The sequence below is a fragment of the Helicoverpa zea genome, chromosome 22 (genome assembly GCF_022581195.2).
Source record: "Helicoverpa zea isolate HzStark_Cry1AcR chromosome 22, ilHelZeax1.1, whole genome shotgun sequence".
NCBI lineage: Eukaryota > Metazoa > Arthropoda > Insecta > Lepidoptera > Noctuidae > Helicoverpa > Helicoverpa zea.
Genome location: NC_061473.1, coordinates 6529760 through 6544738, shown reverse-complemented (window position 1 = coordinate 6544738; position 14979 = coordinate 6529760). Strand labels below are relative to the sequence as shown.

At 35.0% G+C, this 14979-nt stretch overlaps 3 protein-coding genes across 11 annotated transcripts in view; 2 read left to right on the top strand and 1 right to left on the bottom strand.

Annotated features, from left to right (window-relative positions):
* The first annotated feature begins 225 nt into the window (after positions 1-225).
* Positions 226-5103, top strand: LOC124641372 (transmembrane protein 14C). Of its 2 annotated transcripts, XR_006985671.1 has the most exons (5): positions 226-444; positions 2911-2958; positions 3337-3427; positions 3636-4027; positions 4990-5103. XR_006985671.1 is itself a non-coding variant. In XM_047179441.1 (4 exons), the coding sequence occupies exons 1-4, from the start codon at positions 369-371 to the stop codon at positions 3754-3756; spliced, it is 336 nt and encodes a 111-aa protein (XP_047035397.1). In that variant the 5' UTR covers positions 226-368; the 3' UTR covers positions 3757-5103. The 2 variants fall into 2 exon arrangements, 1 of the variants encoding a protein (XP_047035397.1); XM_047179441.1 differs by having other exon boundaries at positions 3636-5103.
* A 4892-nt stretch (positions 5104-9995) lies between these two features.
* LOC124641367 lies at positions 9996-13010 on the top strand. Of its 2 annotated transcripts, none has more exons than XM_047179433.1 (5): positions 9996-10368; positions 10780-10912; positions 11190-11363; positions 12047-12161; positions 12347-13010. In XM_047179433.1, the coding sequence occupies exons 1-5, from the start codon at positions 10283-10285 to the stop codon at positions 12715-12717; spliced, it is 879 nt and encodes a 292-aa protein (XP_047035389.1). In that variant the 5' UTR covers positions 9996-10282; the 3' UTR covers positions 12718-13010. The 2 variants fall into 2 exon arrangements, with proteins under 2 accessions (XP_047035389.1, XP_047035391.1); XM_047179435.1 differs by lacking the exon at positions 9996-10368 and adding an exon at positions 10488-10693.
* Positions 13011-13430: 420 nt separating this feature from the next.
* LOC124641358 (A disintegrin and metalloproteinase with thrombospondin motifs 16) overlaps positions 13431-14979 on the bottom strand; it is a 167120-nt gene continuing 165571 nt past the window's right edge. For 5 of the 7 annotated variants that reach the window (XM_047179424.1, XM_047179420.1, XM_047179417.1 and 2 more), the window contains one exon: positions 13431-14424. In XM_047179424.1, coding sequence (XP_047035380.1) covers positions 14415-14424 — 10 coding nt within the window. In that variant the 3' untranslated portion in view covers positions 13431-14414. Of the gene's footprint in view, positions 14428-14979 lie in introns of all 7 variants that reach the window. The other 2 variants (XM_047179423.1, XM_047179418.1) reach the window with 1 other exon arrangement.

The following is a 14979-nucleotide window of genomic DNA, read 5'->3' as shown; positions in this document are numbered from 1 at the left end:
CGCCTTTGGAATGTTCGTGTTCCGTATTGGATTTCGATTCTTTAAAATAGAAGCATCATAGTTTCGTCGACATGTTTATATTATATTACAAATTCATAATCTTTTATTTTAAATATTTAATTTTATCTTTAGCTCTTGTCATTATATAGTTTTGAAATTCAAGCTTGACTTCCAGTTGCTGTTGCAAGATTCTTGACATGAAATGACAAAGACATTTTGAATTTGACAGTGACATAAAAAGAACCGAACAGAAACTTCAAGCAACCGCCGAGGATTATCACGTCTTTTTGTGTTGATTAAATAAACAATTAAATACTCGAAGAGTATAAAGTTTCAGTACAAAAAATAAAAACTAAATTAAAAATAAAATGGGTGTCGATATCTTGGGTTTCGCGTACGCCGCTACCGTCGCTGCCGGTGGAATTATGGGTTACGCTAAAGCAGGTTAGCTTTTTTTTTATTTAATAGCGTTGAATATATTTAATTGTATGAATACATAATGTAACAGGTGTCGGTTTTGTTAATAATTAGAGTGTAAACGCGACTATTATTTCTGGCTACATTTTATTTTACCTTTTTATGTAATCAGGCCAAAATTGGTTCGATATTGATAACTTTGGCTTATCTTATTTATTAAGTAGGTACGTGGTTTTGCACGCAATAGCCCGAAGAAGGTTCTATTCCTTTTTTTAATGCTATATCATCATTACTAAATATTGACAAAAATGTTTTTTTTATCAATATAATAGTTAACTTTTTCCTCCTTTTATGTAATCTGATTTTTCATTCTGATTCACGATCATATGATCATTACAAAGAAATTATGATTTGTGGTATAATATATATGTATAACAAAAACCAATGTAAGCCAATAGCCATTTATTTATTTCATCTTTTACATCTTCTAACATGAATGAAAGAATGCCAAACTATGATTATATTTATATGGCTGATTGCAAAAAAAAAAAATATTACATATATTATAGTTCGGCCATTCAGAGAATGCGTTCCTGACACGTCGCGATTGAACTGACGACGTAACTACATTCATTGATTATTGATATAATAATGTTGTTTTAATGCTCCTCAATTGTTAAAACGGTAAACAACCAGCAAAAATACATTATTATATCAATAATCAATGAATGTAGTTACGTCGTCAGTTCAATCGCGACGTGTCAGGAACGCATTCTCTGAATGGCCGAACTATATATGTAATAATTTTTCATGAAGTTGCTTCAAGTTGTGGTCATTCAAGAAGTTTGATATTTAGCCTATTCCAAATTTGATTTCTCAACCATAGACTGTGATTTCATTCTGCATTTCTGTCAATGGCAAAGGAGATTACTCATCATCCTCCTATTTACAAAAAAATAATATTTTAGATAAGGCACAAGGCACTATGAAAGATGTATAAGTTTTAACTTTGAAAACACTATTGTATTTAAATTGAATAGCCATGTTTACATTACATTACATCTGCATGTACATGAAGTTTACAATTGTCTGACATGAATTGTTTGATCATAATTACCATTATTTATCATCATGTGCTTATGTTAACATGCCATACTACTTACTACATGCTTATGTCAGAATTCATACTCACTGTGACTTACACTATTTTTAGTCATAAAACCACTGACTTGACCAATTGATGGCAAGTATATGGCTGGTTCCTCTCCCGAGCCTGTTTCCAAGGACTGACTGCCCATCTGACCTCGACCCAGTTACCCAGGCAACCTAATACCACTTAGTTAGACTGGGGTCAGATTTACTGGCTTCTGACTACTTGTAACAACTGCCAAGGATGTTCAATGACAGCAGTATACGGCTGGTTATGGTTTGGCTATCGTAACAGTTAAGTGGTGTAACTCACCCTTATTGGTATAACGTTTATGTGTAGTGAATGGCTATTCTCTGGACATAGACAGAGACTGATTTCTAGAAATAATTTCAATAGAGACAGCCTGCTAATAAATAGCTAATTATTTGCATAATTGCTTCAACAACACTTTGTAGGTTGTAAGATAGAGATGGGTAACTCAGGAGTGATAGATAAAAAAGATATGTATCTTTCCGTTCTTATCACTCACTCTTTGTATCAGTTCAAATCCGAATGTATCAGTGTATCTTTAACAACTCATTCAATCCGTCGTCCGTTTGTATCTGTGTTTCACTCGCACACACAGCGTTGAGCGGCTGGCGTCACGGTTTCTCATCGGAAAGTCCAGACATCTCTTTCGCACTTCCCTACTTAGAATATTCTGTCTCACTTTCTCGATACCGAGAATAAGTGTTTGACCATTATTTTTATTTATTTATTCGATTTACACGGCTTTAACAGCCAATTACATAAATCGTAAACTTAAATGCAAAATGAAAAATAGAAACTTAAAAATAAAAAAAATAAACTTAAAAATATTATAAACTGATATACGAATCTATCTATCCTAAACGAATCTATCACTCTTAGTTCGTACTGATTTAGTGATACATTGGATTGAATTGAACGAAGCGAGTCACTCTGAGCAACAGTACAATGTCACTCGCGGATTCGAAAGGATATAGAGATACAAAAGAGTGATACATATCCCAGTGATCAAAAGATACATATCAATCTTTTCTTTTCAATGATACGTTTTTCCCATGTCTATTGTAAGATACTTTCACAAAACAGTCTGGAAGTTGGTGATTGTTATACTCCTGTCTGGGAGGGTACATAAATGTTTGTATTACATGGTTGTCCCATGAGGCTATAAGAGTGAGTAGTTGTCCTAACACAAATGCTTGTGCACTATAAAGTCCTGGGCAGCTTCCTGACCTCCTTAGAACGGAACCTCAAAATCCACCTTATCAGTTATTCTGGTAATCAAACAAGTCACTTAATCAAGTTTAAATTTTTTGCAGGATCTATACCGTCCTTGGGAGCTGGTCTCATCTTCGGTTCCATTTTAGGTAAGAAAAAATAAAACTACCCTTTATTATCTATATATATAAAAATGAAACCCGCTTTCCGTTGGCATGGCATAACATGAAAACGGCTTGACCGATTTGGCTGAAAATTAGAGGGGAGGTAACTTAGACCCGGGAGATAGTTTGAGGATAGTTTTTGTCACCATCCGGCTACGGGACACGGGTGAAACCGCGGACGAAAGCTGGTAGCTATATAAATGTCATAGCCTTTTTTGCACCTGCATGCTCCAGAAAGGAAATAAATCGTTGAAAAAAAACTTATTGTTTTTGTAGTCGTATTCAATTCCATATGTAATCAACCATTTCTGTTGATAAGTCAAGCTTACCATTATAATAACCCGTTCGGCCTTTGGTTTCCAGGTGTTGGAGCATACCAGCTCAGTCAAGACGCCTCAAACTACACTCTCATGTTGGGCACCACGTCTGCTCTCGGCGGTCTTATGGGTTACAGGTAAATTATATTGTCTTCGTTTATACTATATATTTAGCAGCTTTTATTTTTATAAATTCGAAAAGAGAAAAATAGCTGCCACAAGTTACAAGATATAATTTCCTCAGAAAACTGGCGAAATTACAGGAAACAATTACCTTAAAAACTAATTAAGTACTTCGTGATTAAGTAATAAGGGAAATAATAACCAACCTCATTTCAATTACAGGTACTACAACAGCAGGAAGTTCATGCCAGCAGGTCTAGTTTTCTGTCTGTCCGTTGGTATGCTGGCTAAAATAGTCTTCAAACATGTTGGTGCACAAACCCCGCTCGCTACGAAAGGATAATCACGATAATAAACCTTTTTATTTCCAAACTCTTTGGGCAACATTCGATGAAATTTGAAAATAGAAGAGAAACTGGCCTGAAATGAAATAAAAAGGTTTTATTTTTTAAGTGAACCAGTGATTACATTTATTTGAAATGGTTTGGACTGTTATTTGAATACATTTTTTTTTCAATGTTAAAATGTCTGTAACTTTATTTTTAAATTTACCTATGATACGTTTTTGTATATTTTGTAGGGTAGATATGGCGCTGCACAAAATAAGTGCAATAATAGGCATGATGACAGTAATCAAAAATCATTAAAATAATATATTTATTAAATTAAACTTGAAGCTTGGAATATAAAACGCGCATTGTTTTCTTTATTAATAATGTGATTAATATGTATTTTGATAAAATAAAATTACGAAATAAGGCAATCCGCCATGATATCTTGAACACCAATCAGAGCTCGTGACGTCATTTCTCAAAACAACTCGCGCGAAAGCGCGCGAACGTCACATTTCGTTATTGTGAACTTCCACTGCGATCTTTGTTTTTAATTAATTAATTGTTTATAACACGAGTTATGGAGCCCGGATTAAGTTAATTTGCCTAGAATTGATATCATAATGCTGGGAAAGTTTTTGGCATCAAATAAAGATTTTTGTTCAGCTGAATTTAGAAATGTTAAAACTTCCACGTAAGTATACTAGTTTAATTAAAAAACAATGAGAGATGAAACCTAACCTCGAAATAGTTATTTACATTATAAACTATGCTAGAATCTAGAGAACTATGTAATAACTTACATCAAAGTGATCTTCACAAAAATAAAGTTGTACCCTGGGCAATATTGCTTTTGAATCTCGCCTTGCAAGTTTAAGCCACTTGTTTCGTATTTTTTTATTGTGAGGAACGTACACAAATAACTCATCAGGAGTTGTTTTGGATGTGTTCTTACACTGGGGGACCCCACAACACCTATGCCCTTTCGAATTCATTATTTAATAACACAAAAAACTTAATTATTGCACGAGCGTTGTTTACTTGCGTCTTGTAATTTCAGTCGTGACGTCACAAGTGACGACATGACACTGACAAGCGTTTTCGCGCCGGATTCAAAGTGGACAGAGAAAAATGCAATTATTTGATAAAAAAACTTCGCATTTTCTTAAAATTAATAATTTTTCATATAAAATAGAGGTATACCTACATCATACAAAGGAATTTAAAAATTTGTCATCATGCCTATTATGTGTTCAATTGTTTGCGTTGACAGTTTAATTTATACCCATTGTTTATACCGATTTTGTAAAACTTAGTTAGGTACAAGTTAAGTATGATTTTGTAAATGGTGTTGGGAAGATGTTTGGTTTTATTTTAAAACTTTAAAATTGATGAGTCCCACCCTAAACACATACCTATTCCCATAGATATAATATTACTAAACAAGATTGCGCACGCTCTAAATATATATTTACGAAAATGAACTCTATTGTAACGCAATAAGGTACTAAATTGGTTGCATAATACACAGAGGCAAATCCGAGCCGAGAGGGATAGTTCGAACGGAGGCTGTTTGTCTCTTTCTAACACCTTGCCAGCATAAAAAATGTTGTGATCAAAAGTTTTGTCTTCCCAAAAAACAATTGAATCACTTATATTTTTATCTTATTTTAACAATTGTAAGTCAACAAATTAATAACAATCGCATTAATTTATTCGTATTTATTATTAAAACATAAACAACATAATTTTTTTTGTTGTACCATAAGTCGTGGTGGCCTAGTGGGTAAAGGACCAATCTCTCAAGTATGAGGGCGCGGGTTCGATCCCAGGTCAGGCAAGTACCAATGCAACTTTTCTAAGTTTGTATGTACTTTCTAAGTATATCTTAGACACCACTGACTGTGTTTCGGATGGCACGTTAAACTGTAGGTCCCGGCTGTCATTGAACATCCTTGGCAGTCGTTACGGGTAGTCAGAAGCCAGTAAGTCTGACACCAGTCTAACCAAGGGGTATCGGGTTGCCCGGGTAACTGGGTTGAGGAGGTCAGATAGGCAGTCGCTTCTTGTAAAGCACTGGTACTCAGCTGAATCCGGTTAGACTGGAAGCCAACCCCAACATGATTGGGAAAAGGCTCGGAGGATGATGATGATGAACATAAATTTTTATTTTTTTTTATTTTCTAGCGGTAACCCTGAACATTCTTGGCGCGTAATCAGCATTTAAAATTTTGTTTATATTTTTTTGTATTAAATCAATTTAAACTATTAAAATGGTGAAAAGTGTTGCGTTTCTACTTGCAAAAGTGAATCCTATGGTGGTTGCAATATATCGTTCCACAGGTTAGCTAATAATAACATTTTCGTAAACCAAACAACTAGGGTGCCCATGAATTCTTGTAACGAGTCAAAATATGGGTGATGGATTTTAAAACTGTTGTTATAGCTTCCCAAAAAATGAAGAAAGGCGACATAAATGGCTCAGCAGTCTATATATGAAGTAGAAATACAAAAAAAAACAGTCTTCACTTCGAATCCTCCTGCTTTTATACTGCTAATTTCCGCTAATTATTAAAAGCCTTTATTAGTATCTTAAGGTCACAAACTGCGTAAGTTAAAACTTCAATACTAATCTGTGTTTAATAATCTTAGCAAATTCGGATTTGTCTCACATAGCTTAATCTCATAGTCACCCTATTAGAAAGGGACAGACAGCCTCCGTACTAACTGTTTCACTCGGCTCGTTTTTTGGGTTTATATGCGCAGTCCTGTTTACTAATATTATGTCTATGCCTATTCCCTATTCCTATAGTATTTTTTTTTATCTCGTAGACTAAATTGACACTTGCAAAATGTCAGTTCGGCCATTCAGAGAATGCGTTCCTGACACGTCGCGATTGAACTGACGACGTAACTACATTCATTGATTATTGATATAATAATGTTGTTTTAATGCTCCTCAATTGTTAAAACGGTAAACAACCAGCAAAAATATTTTTATCGTAACTGCAACGCCATTGCAAAGTTACGTCGTCAGTTCAATCGCGACGTGTCAGGAACGCATTCTCTGAATGGCCGAACTTTAGCTCTTTGATGCAGTGGTGTACTTACGATACCGATTCGTTGAATCGTAACTTTTTATCTATAATAGACGAATTTAATATTCATTCAAAGTTTTATATTTAAAATTCACGTACGTACACACGGCTGTACGACGTGCTACAAACTGCCAGGGATATCTGACCACGCAAAGCCATGCGTAATCATCAAGGATAAGCCCATTATTTCAGGATGACTTATCGTAAAAAAACTATACTTGATGTTATTAACGGTAAGTTTCGCGCCACATCACTATTTAAGAATTTGCAATAAACTGACAATAGGTACTCGTAATGTCAGTTTAGTCTACGAGATTAAAAAACGACTATAGATCCCGCTGATCAACAACAATGATTGAATAGAAAATGTACAAATCGTGTGATATTACATGCCTACGACTCCATAATTGGGTCCCTAGCACGAATATTTGCACTATAACCGAACAGATTATATAATAGTTACTACGTAACAGATAAATCACTCCATCCATACCTACTGCACCTACAAGTTCCCCAACTACCTACAAATTCCTAGCTGCGTTATAAAATGAACCTTAAAAGCTCGAGCGCTTGATTGTTATTCCAATGCGATAGCGCACGGTTCAGTGACCGCAACCGTGCCGTGGCCGTGCTTAGGGTTGCTTCTTACAATTTATTAATATTTAAGTAGGAAAACAAAGTTACGCTTATTTTAAGATAGCCTTTTTTAAAACCGAGTTTTTAAATAAAAAGTAATATCAAGAATATTTTTCTTTAGTTAACTATTGTATTGCCTACTAAAATGGAGGATGGATACATATTACTAAATATTACCTAATACGTAAGCATAGGTAAGTACTTAAGTAAATCTTTCGTCAAAATCAAAGGCGCTTTTCAACTATTTTTCGAGCACAAATTTAATGCCATACCCCATATGGTACAACTCCGTCGAGTGTTGATACATACCTAAAATTGGTTTCTGCGTAGCGACACGCGTAATGTTCCGAGTCGTCATTAAGTTGGACCAGAACTATACCTACTTACACTCGAGATGTGTTTTGAGCTACAAAACTCACAATACAGTTCATATAACTAAGTAGGTATAGTAAGTTCAATTCAGTCTTGCGCGCGGCCTTATGTGTGGGTAACCCTTGTACATATACAGTGACTTTGTGTGCGTGACAAGAGGTACAGTCGGGTACAAATACAGTTATTTAGGGGTTGTATAAGGCTGTTTAAAGAAAAACAGTTATTACGTAATTTAATGTTTATTTATTTATAATGAATCTGAATAGCTAGGTACTTGATAAATCAAACGATGAATTTTCGGATTCGCTACTCTCACCAAGGTCAATTATAAATTTTGACTCCATGTCAAAATGTCTATAGTATTCTTCTTTTTTCTTTTGTACATGTCAACAAGTATTACCCAACATCCCTTCATCAATTTGACTTAAACGTCCATTTATGAGTTTCATTATTTCCGTCTTATTTTGGTCGACATTATGCGAAGCAATATAATTTTTTAAAATTCCCCACACATTTTGTTTACATTATTATACTAGACTAACCGTTTTTCCGCGGTTTTACCCGCGTCCCGTGGGAACTACTACCCGTACGGGGATAAAATATAGCCTATGTTACTCGTGGATAACGTAGCTTTCGAATGGTGAAAAAATTTTTAAAAACGGCCCAGTAGTTTTTGAGCCTATTCATTACAACCAAACAAACAAAGTTTTCCTCTTTATAATATTAGTATAGATTATACGTCTTTTTACATTCTTAGTCCACACTTTTATTTATTGTCCGCGTACCCCAAGCTAGAAAATATGAAAGGAGTATTTAATTCATCTTAGATATTTCACCTCATTTATTTCTTAGATATTGTCAATGTCAATTTGAAAAAAACGTATGAGAAAATAATGAAAAACTGTAAAATGTAATAATAAAAAGCTTTAAATGTTGTTTCATTTTTTGAAACGCTACCTTTTCAAAAAATTTTCTCCGTGAAGAACTAGACATTTTCGTAAACGACTGTACCCATAACAAAAAGCGATAAGAACACGTCATGCTCGGACGACGTCGCTGTCACACGAATGAAAGTTGTTTATTTACAAGCCGACGCACACATAGGGCCGCGCGCAAATCTGAGTTGAACTATCTATATCTAAAGTAAAATAAGTACCTAATGATCTCTGTTGTTAAAATCATAAAGTAGATAAGTATTAATTTATTAAAAAAAAAATAGAATTACTAGATAAGTTCATACATATAAAATGTTTCTAAATATTACAATAGTCGCATATAAACCAACACAACTCAAAATAAAAACCAACAGCATAACATGCCACGAAATAAAAATAATAATATTGGAGCGCGCGCGGCGCGTGTGACTGTTGTGCGCCCCCTGACTCCTGAGCCGCGTGGGGCTACCGGTAACCCAGCGAGCGGTAGGCATTTATCGCGCGCAAGTACGTCGAGTGACAGAGGCCTGCTACGGCCTAATGACTATCTCTAGTAAGCATACTCGCAGATAGATAGAATATTGGGAACGGCCGTAAAACGAGAGCTCGATACGATAACATTACGATAACGTTAGTGACGTCATACTAATGTAAGCAGGGATGGGAAATATAGAACAAAAGAACAATGATCTTACATTTCATCATACACTTCGTTCAGAAAATGGCTAAATATTTAGTTAATTTTAAAAAGTTGATATTTTTGGAAACTTGTAGAAGAAAAGGTTGATATTTTGTTAAATGAATGGCATAATAATTCAACTGATTGAACACGTTGTTTAAGTCGGCCATACACGCTACGGTCTACCGGAAAGGTCCACCTGTGCAGGTATGCCTGCGCAGGTAGACCGGAATGTGTGTGGGAATAGACCTGTGCAGTTTTTTGAACCTGCGCAGGCAACCGGCGCAAGATCGAAAATCGATTCTTTCGAGTACCGTACGGTGAGACACAGTACGGTGTACCTGTGCGTGTGTGCGTGTACTCCGGCCGCCTGCGCAGGTCGCGTCAGTTGTTTTCTAGTGTTTCTTTCAAATCTGGTTTAAATTTCAATTTATTTAATAAATTAACATGACTATATGTTTTTGTTTTCAATAAACAATGCTTACACCACTTTTTTCGCTTCTTTTTCGTATTATTCATCTTCAAAATTAAAGCAAGACCTAGTAATGCCAGCGTGTCATCGTCCACATTCGATGCCATCGCAAAAAGAACTGAAGACCGCTCCGATATACCGGAACGTCCCCATACACGCTACCAATGTTCGGTTGACCTGCGCGGGCATACCTGCACAGATTACCTCTCCGGTAGACCGTAGAGTGTATGGCCGGCATTAGTTTGACGGATGATTCCTAAACGAACGACGGAATAGCAACTGCAAGACCGAATCTCATTGAATCTCATTCAAGGCCAACTTTTGTTTTGAAGTTGAACGTTGTGTATGGTGTTTGCTGAAACTATAATTCCATTTTATACGATGAGAACCAGCCACCGGCAGTTTACCGTTATGATTGAATTCATGGAAAAGTTAGTAATTCATTCTCTGAAGCATAATATGTTAATTTTATGAGTGTTTCAATAGAATATTTTTGAAAATATGTTTGCGTGAAGTTTAAAAAAGCTAGTCTTTGTATACGGAAGTCCAAATAGTTTAAATATTAAGTTGAATTATAGGACCAAGCAGTGACGAAACCCAAGTCATATAAAAGCGCTTGACAAGCACTTTATTTTAGTCTATCACAGCCAAGTGGGAATCCAGCGCGAACATGGTGTTTTCGAGTATTTCAAACTTATGTTAATGACTTTCCGTATATAAGATACGCTGTGTTAATGACTGCACAACGTGCAAGATGTAGGTAAACGGTGGAGAACATATTTTCCATCATTTAGGTACATGCTTCATTCATAATTAAATAGTTAGTGATTAATTTACTTCAGGCATGGCGATATATCTAAATCCAACGGAAGTAATCGTGATAAAATTGATAAGCTGGAAAAATGGGTGGAGTTAGTAGATCTGCTGAATAGTGAGAGCTCCGGGGATGCTCGAACAGGGGAAAAGTGGCGGAAGGTAAGCCTATCAAATCCATATAAAGGTAAGATTATGCACATATAACAAAATAAACTAAGAAGGGCTTAGAAACATTGGTACAGATTGCATTAAATACACCTTAGAAAGATGAGAAAGTTTACCGACTGGAGATGAACAGCCTTGTAGAGGAGGCCAAGACCCACAAAGAGTTGTAGAGCCAACGGAACAAACACAATAAACTCACTTTACACAATTAGTAGTCTGTGATTGAATTTATGTCAGTCTTATCCAGCTCTTATATAATATGTTTGTGTAGGTTTGGTGTGATTACAAAAATAATACCAAGAAAAAGTGGTTAAAAATTAATAGGCAAGCACGGGAGAATTGGAGACTGAAGAAAAAAATGACAGACTTGGAGATCAGGGTTTTAAATATAATTGGAGTGCAGACTGCTACTGGGATGCCCACACAAGAAGCAGAATTCATACAGGTGTGATAACTTTTTCTTATTATTTTAGCTTCATCTTCCAAGCCTTTTCCCAGCTATGTTGAACTTCAACTATTGAACTTCGACTACCGGTTTTGCCAGATGCAGCTGAGTACTAATATTTTACAAGGAACGTCTTCCTATCTGACCTACTCAACCCAGTTATCTGGGCAACCCAATACCCCCTTGGTGAGACTGGTTGTCATACTTACTGGCTACTGACTACCCGTAACGACTGCCAAGGATGTTCAATGTAGTACATATTTATTTATCTTCATAGTAATGAGTGTAATGTCAGAGAAATAATAATGAATAGCTAAAATCAATATGATTTGAAAAGTTTTAATTGTCTGTAAAAAATAAAAAGGTTCATCACTTGAGTTCTTGTGGCCGTCTTCATTTCAATTATGATTTTTGTTAATATAGTAACAATATCCAAACTTTGCTGTTTCTATGAGCATTAACGATTTCTTTGGTAGACTTCTACCACCTTATTATAAAACGCGGTTTTAAAAAAGTACCAGCTTTCGTACCACCTTTAAACCACTGTTCCGAACAAAATTAGTGGACTAAACCTATTACTAAAGCGGGTACTTCATAAAACCACTTTATATGTGGCTAAAGCTATATTTACTTTAGAGGTAGCCTTTGCTTGCAGTACTCAATTATTATTTTTATTCCATTAGACTGATGCTGTGGAAGAAGATGATACATCGTCAGTTCTACAAGCACCGGCCACAGAATCGGAAGACGCATTGACTGCAGATGATGTTCTTTATGAATTTACACATATTTCTGAAGGTTGGCATATTTATATTTATTTAGCACTAGCTTCCGCCAGCGGTGGAGAGAACATCTTCCCAAGCCTTGGCAAAAAGTAGCCTACTTACATGTTATTTCAATGTATATACCTGTAATACTGCAAAGTTTTATCAAAAGCTAGCAGGATAGTACTCCCATTGATTGTTGCATCACAATGTCTTCAGATGAATGGAAAAATCCAAGAACAATCAGTCAACCTGCAGTTACTGCACCTGTTCCTGATCCTTCTCCGCAGCCACCACATACACCACCATCTCTAGCACAAACCGATTGGGAACCACCAACAAAAAAGAAGAGGGAAGAAGAAGAAAGAAAGAAAGAAGAAGAGGAAGAAAAAGTCTCAGTGTTAAAACTGTTTAAAGAGTATGAAAGGAAAGCTAGAGACTGTGAAAGGGAGCGTGAGCGAAATGCACAAGAGTTAGAAAGAGAGAGAATCCGTCAGCGCGATGTGGAGTTGCAGTTACAAGCTCAATGGTTGCAGTTAATGAAAGATGCGTTAGGGGTAGTGAAATCTTATTTAGGTATAAAACGTTAGAGAATTATAACGTATATTAACAGAAATATTTATTATCAAACTTTATGGAGGCGAATCAAGTACATGATGAGTGAGATCAAGTATTGGAATTGTAATCATTAAGATTATTTTTTTATAAGAAACAGGTATTGTGTATCTGGGGAGTTTGATGCGCCACTTCTTCCTAGTAATAACATGTAGGAAGTGGTGTAGGGTGGGCGTTTTAAGGCTGTCTCATGTAAAGGGCTTATTACATTTGACTAAATTCAGTCGTCTAAATAGGTTTGTCTAATTAGGTTTCTAAATGATTCAATGAAACCTACCTTCCTAAATGCGATTACATTTGACTGAATTTAGTGACTAAATCATTTAGACGACTGAATTTAGTCAAGTGTAATAAGCCCTTAATTCTGACGTTCAAAAAGTGCTATTTTTCAGCCTACTTTGAATAAACGATTTTTTTATTTTAATTATTTGATTTCTCTGTAAATGTAATAGAAAAGATAACTTCATGAACAAAATTTGCTCCAGACATGGTCAATATTAGATAATTTTAATAATATTTGCGGCCAATATTTAGCGCCTTTTTTGAAAATAGTAATCTGTGCCATTACATTTTAATTAAGGTTGCTCCACCCGCGATTACTACAAGCACTGATTACTAGTTTAAGAAATGGCTGATTGCCAAAATTACGAGTTTTTTTTTTGGCAGTACGGTAAATAAAACAATAGAATCAGTAGGTATTCGTTATTTTCTATATTTTTTCCTAATTTAAACAGTTTTGGAGGAAATATAGAGATTTTTATACATAAATAGTTCGCATACAATAAATAGTTATATCAACGGCAAGTGATGTCGAAGTTTTAATATCACGGAATGTCTTAATATAGGCATGTTCCATACAACCAAAGTACATTGCAAAAGATTTTTTACACTATTGGTAACTTTATTAGATTTAATATCTCTTCATAAATAATTTTAGACATTAAAAACAGCATAAAATACAACAAATTGATATTTTCATGAGAACAAAAAAACCAATTGAAGTTTTGTATAATGTAAAATTTACTTAAAATAAGAATAAACCTAATTTCAGAAGACCGCGAACCAGTCGCTCTTGAAGTCAGTTTTAAAAACAAAAAAAAATAAAATAAAAAAATAAACCTTACTTTAACATTTCTTAATAATTACTGTATAAAAGGCACTTCGTGGCAGTTTCTTTTATGTAACATTGATGATATTTTACAACCTTTTTATCTCAAACCTAAGAGTATTTCGTTATCCAAGCGAATGGAATCGACCGCAGGACACTTGGACTTGCTCCTAACGTTTCTAATATTCTAGTGTACTTATAAGTTCATTAATAACACAATCACATTGTAATATCACTCACGGAACTGCGTCCGACACTTTCATAAAGCATTGTCTTCGGACGCAATTTATTTCACACACAATACGCACACTCCCGTATCTTAACGAGTTTATACGGAATAAAAACAAGCAAAATGTTTGTCTGCTTGCTTTTATTGCTTAGGAAATTAATTATAGTTCGAGTATTAGAGGTTGGGGTATTAAAATGTTGGCTATTTGATGTAGAGGTGTTTCTGGGTGTGTGCGGTCACAATATGAAATGTGTTGGTGACCGGAGCGACGCACGTGGGCTGCGGCCACGCGACGCCCCAGCGTGACAGTCTTCAAGGCTCGACCCGCTCTAGCGTTAATGGCGGCTGCTAGAAAAAATAATTTGTTAATACCACTGAATTATTATGTAAATCTATAGGTACTCCAATTTAGTAGGCAGTTTTAACTACTTTAACTAAAGAACAATAATCTTGATATTGCATCTTATTTAAAAACTCAGTATTATTTTAGTCAAATTAAAACTTCCCAAAAAGGAGGTGGTTTTCAATTCGTTAGAATCTTTTTTGTGTAAAAATAAGTTTTTTTAAAGTGCCTACTAAAATGGAGTATATGGATGCAATGAATGATATCGAAACTTGTATACAGTATGGATAGAATTTCTGTTATAAAAATCATAGTATTTATGAAGTGGGTAGGTACCTTATATCTAAAATCAAGACTGAAACAAACATGCTTATGATTAGACACGTAACGTGAACATGTAAGTAGAATTATCTACAATACTGGTAGGTATATAAGAAATAATATTATTCACATAGATATGGCACAAAAACTTAGAAATAAGAGTATGTATGTACAATGTAATGTTTTCATCATGTTTGAAGTAGTGGAGGATAGTCGATATGTATGTAGTAGAAGTA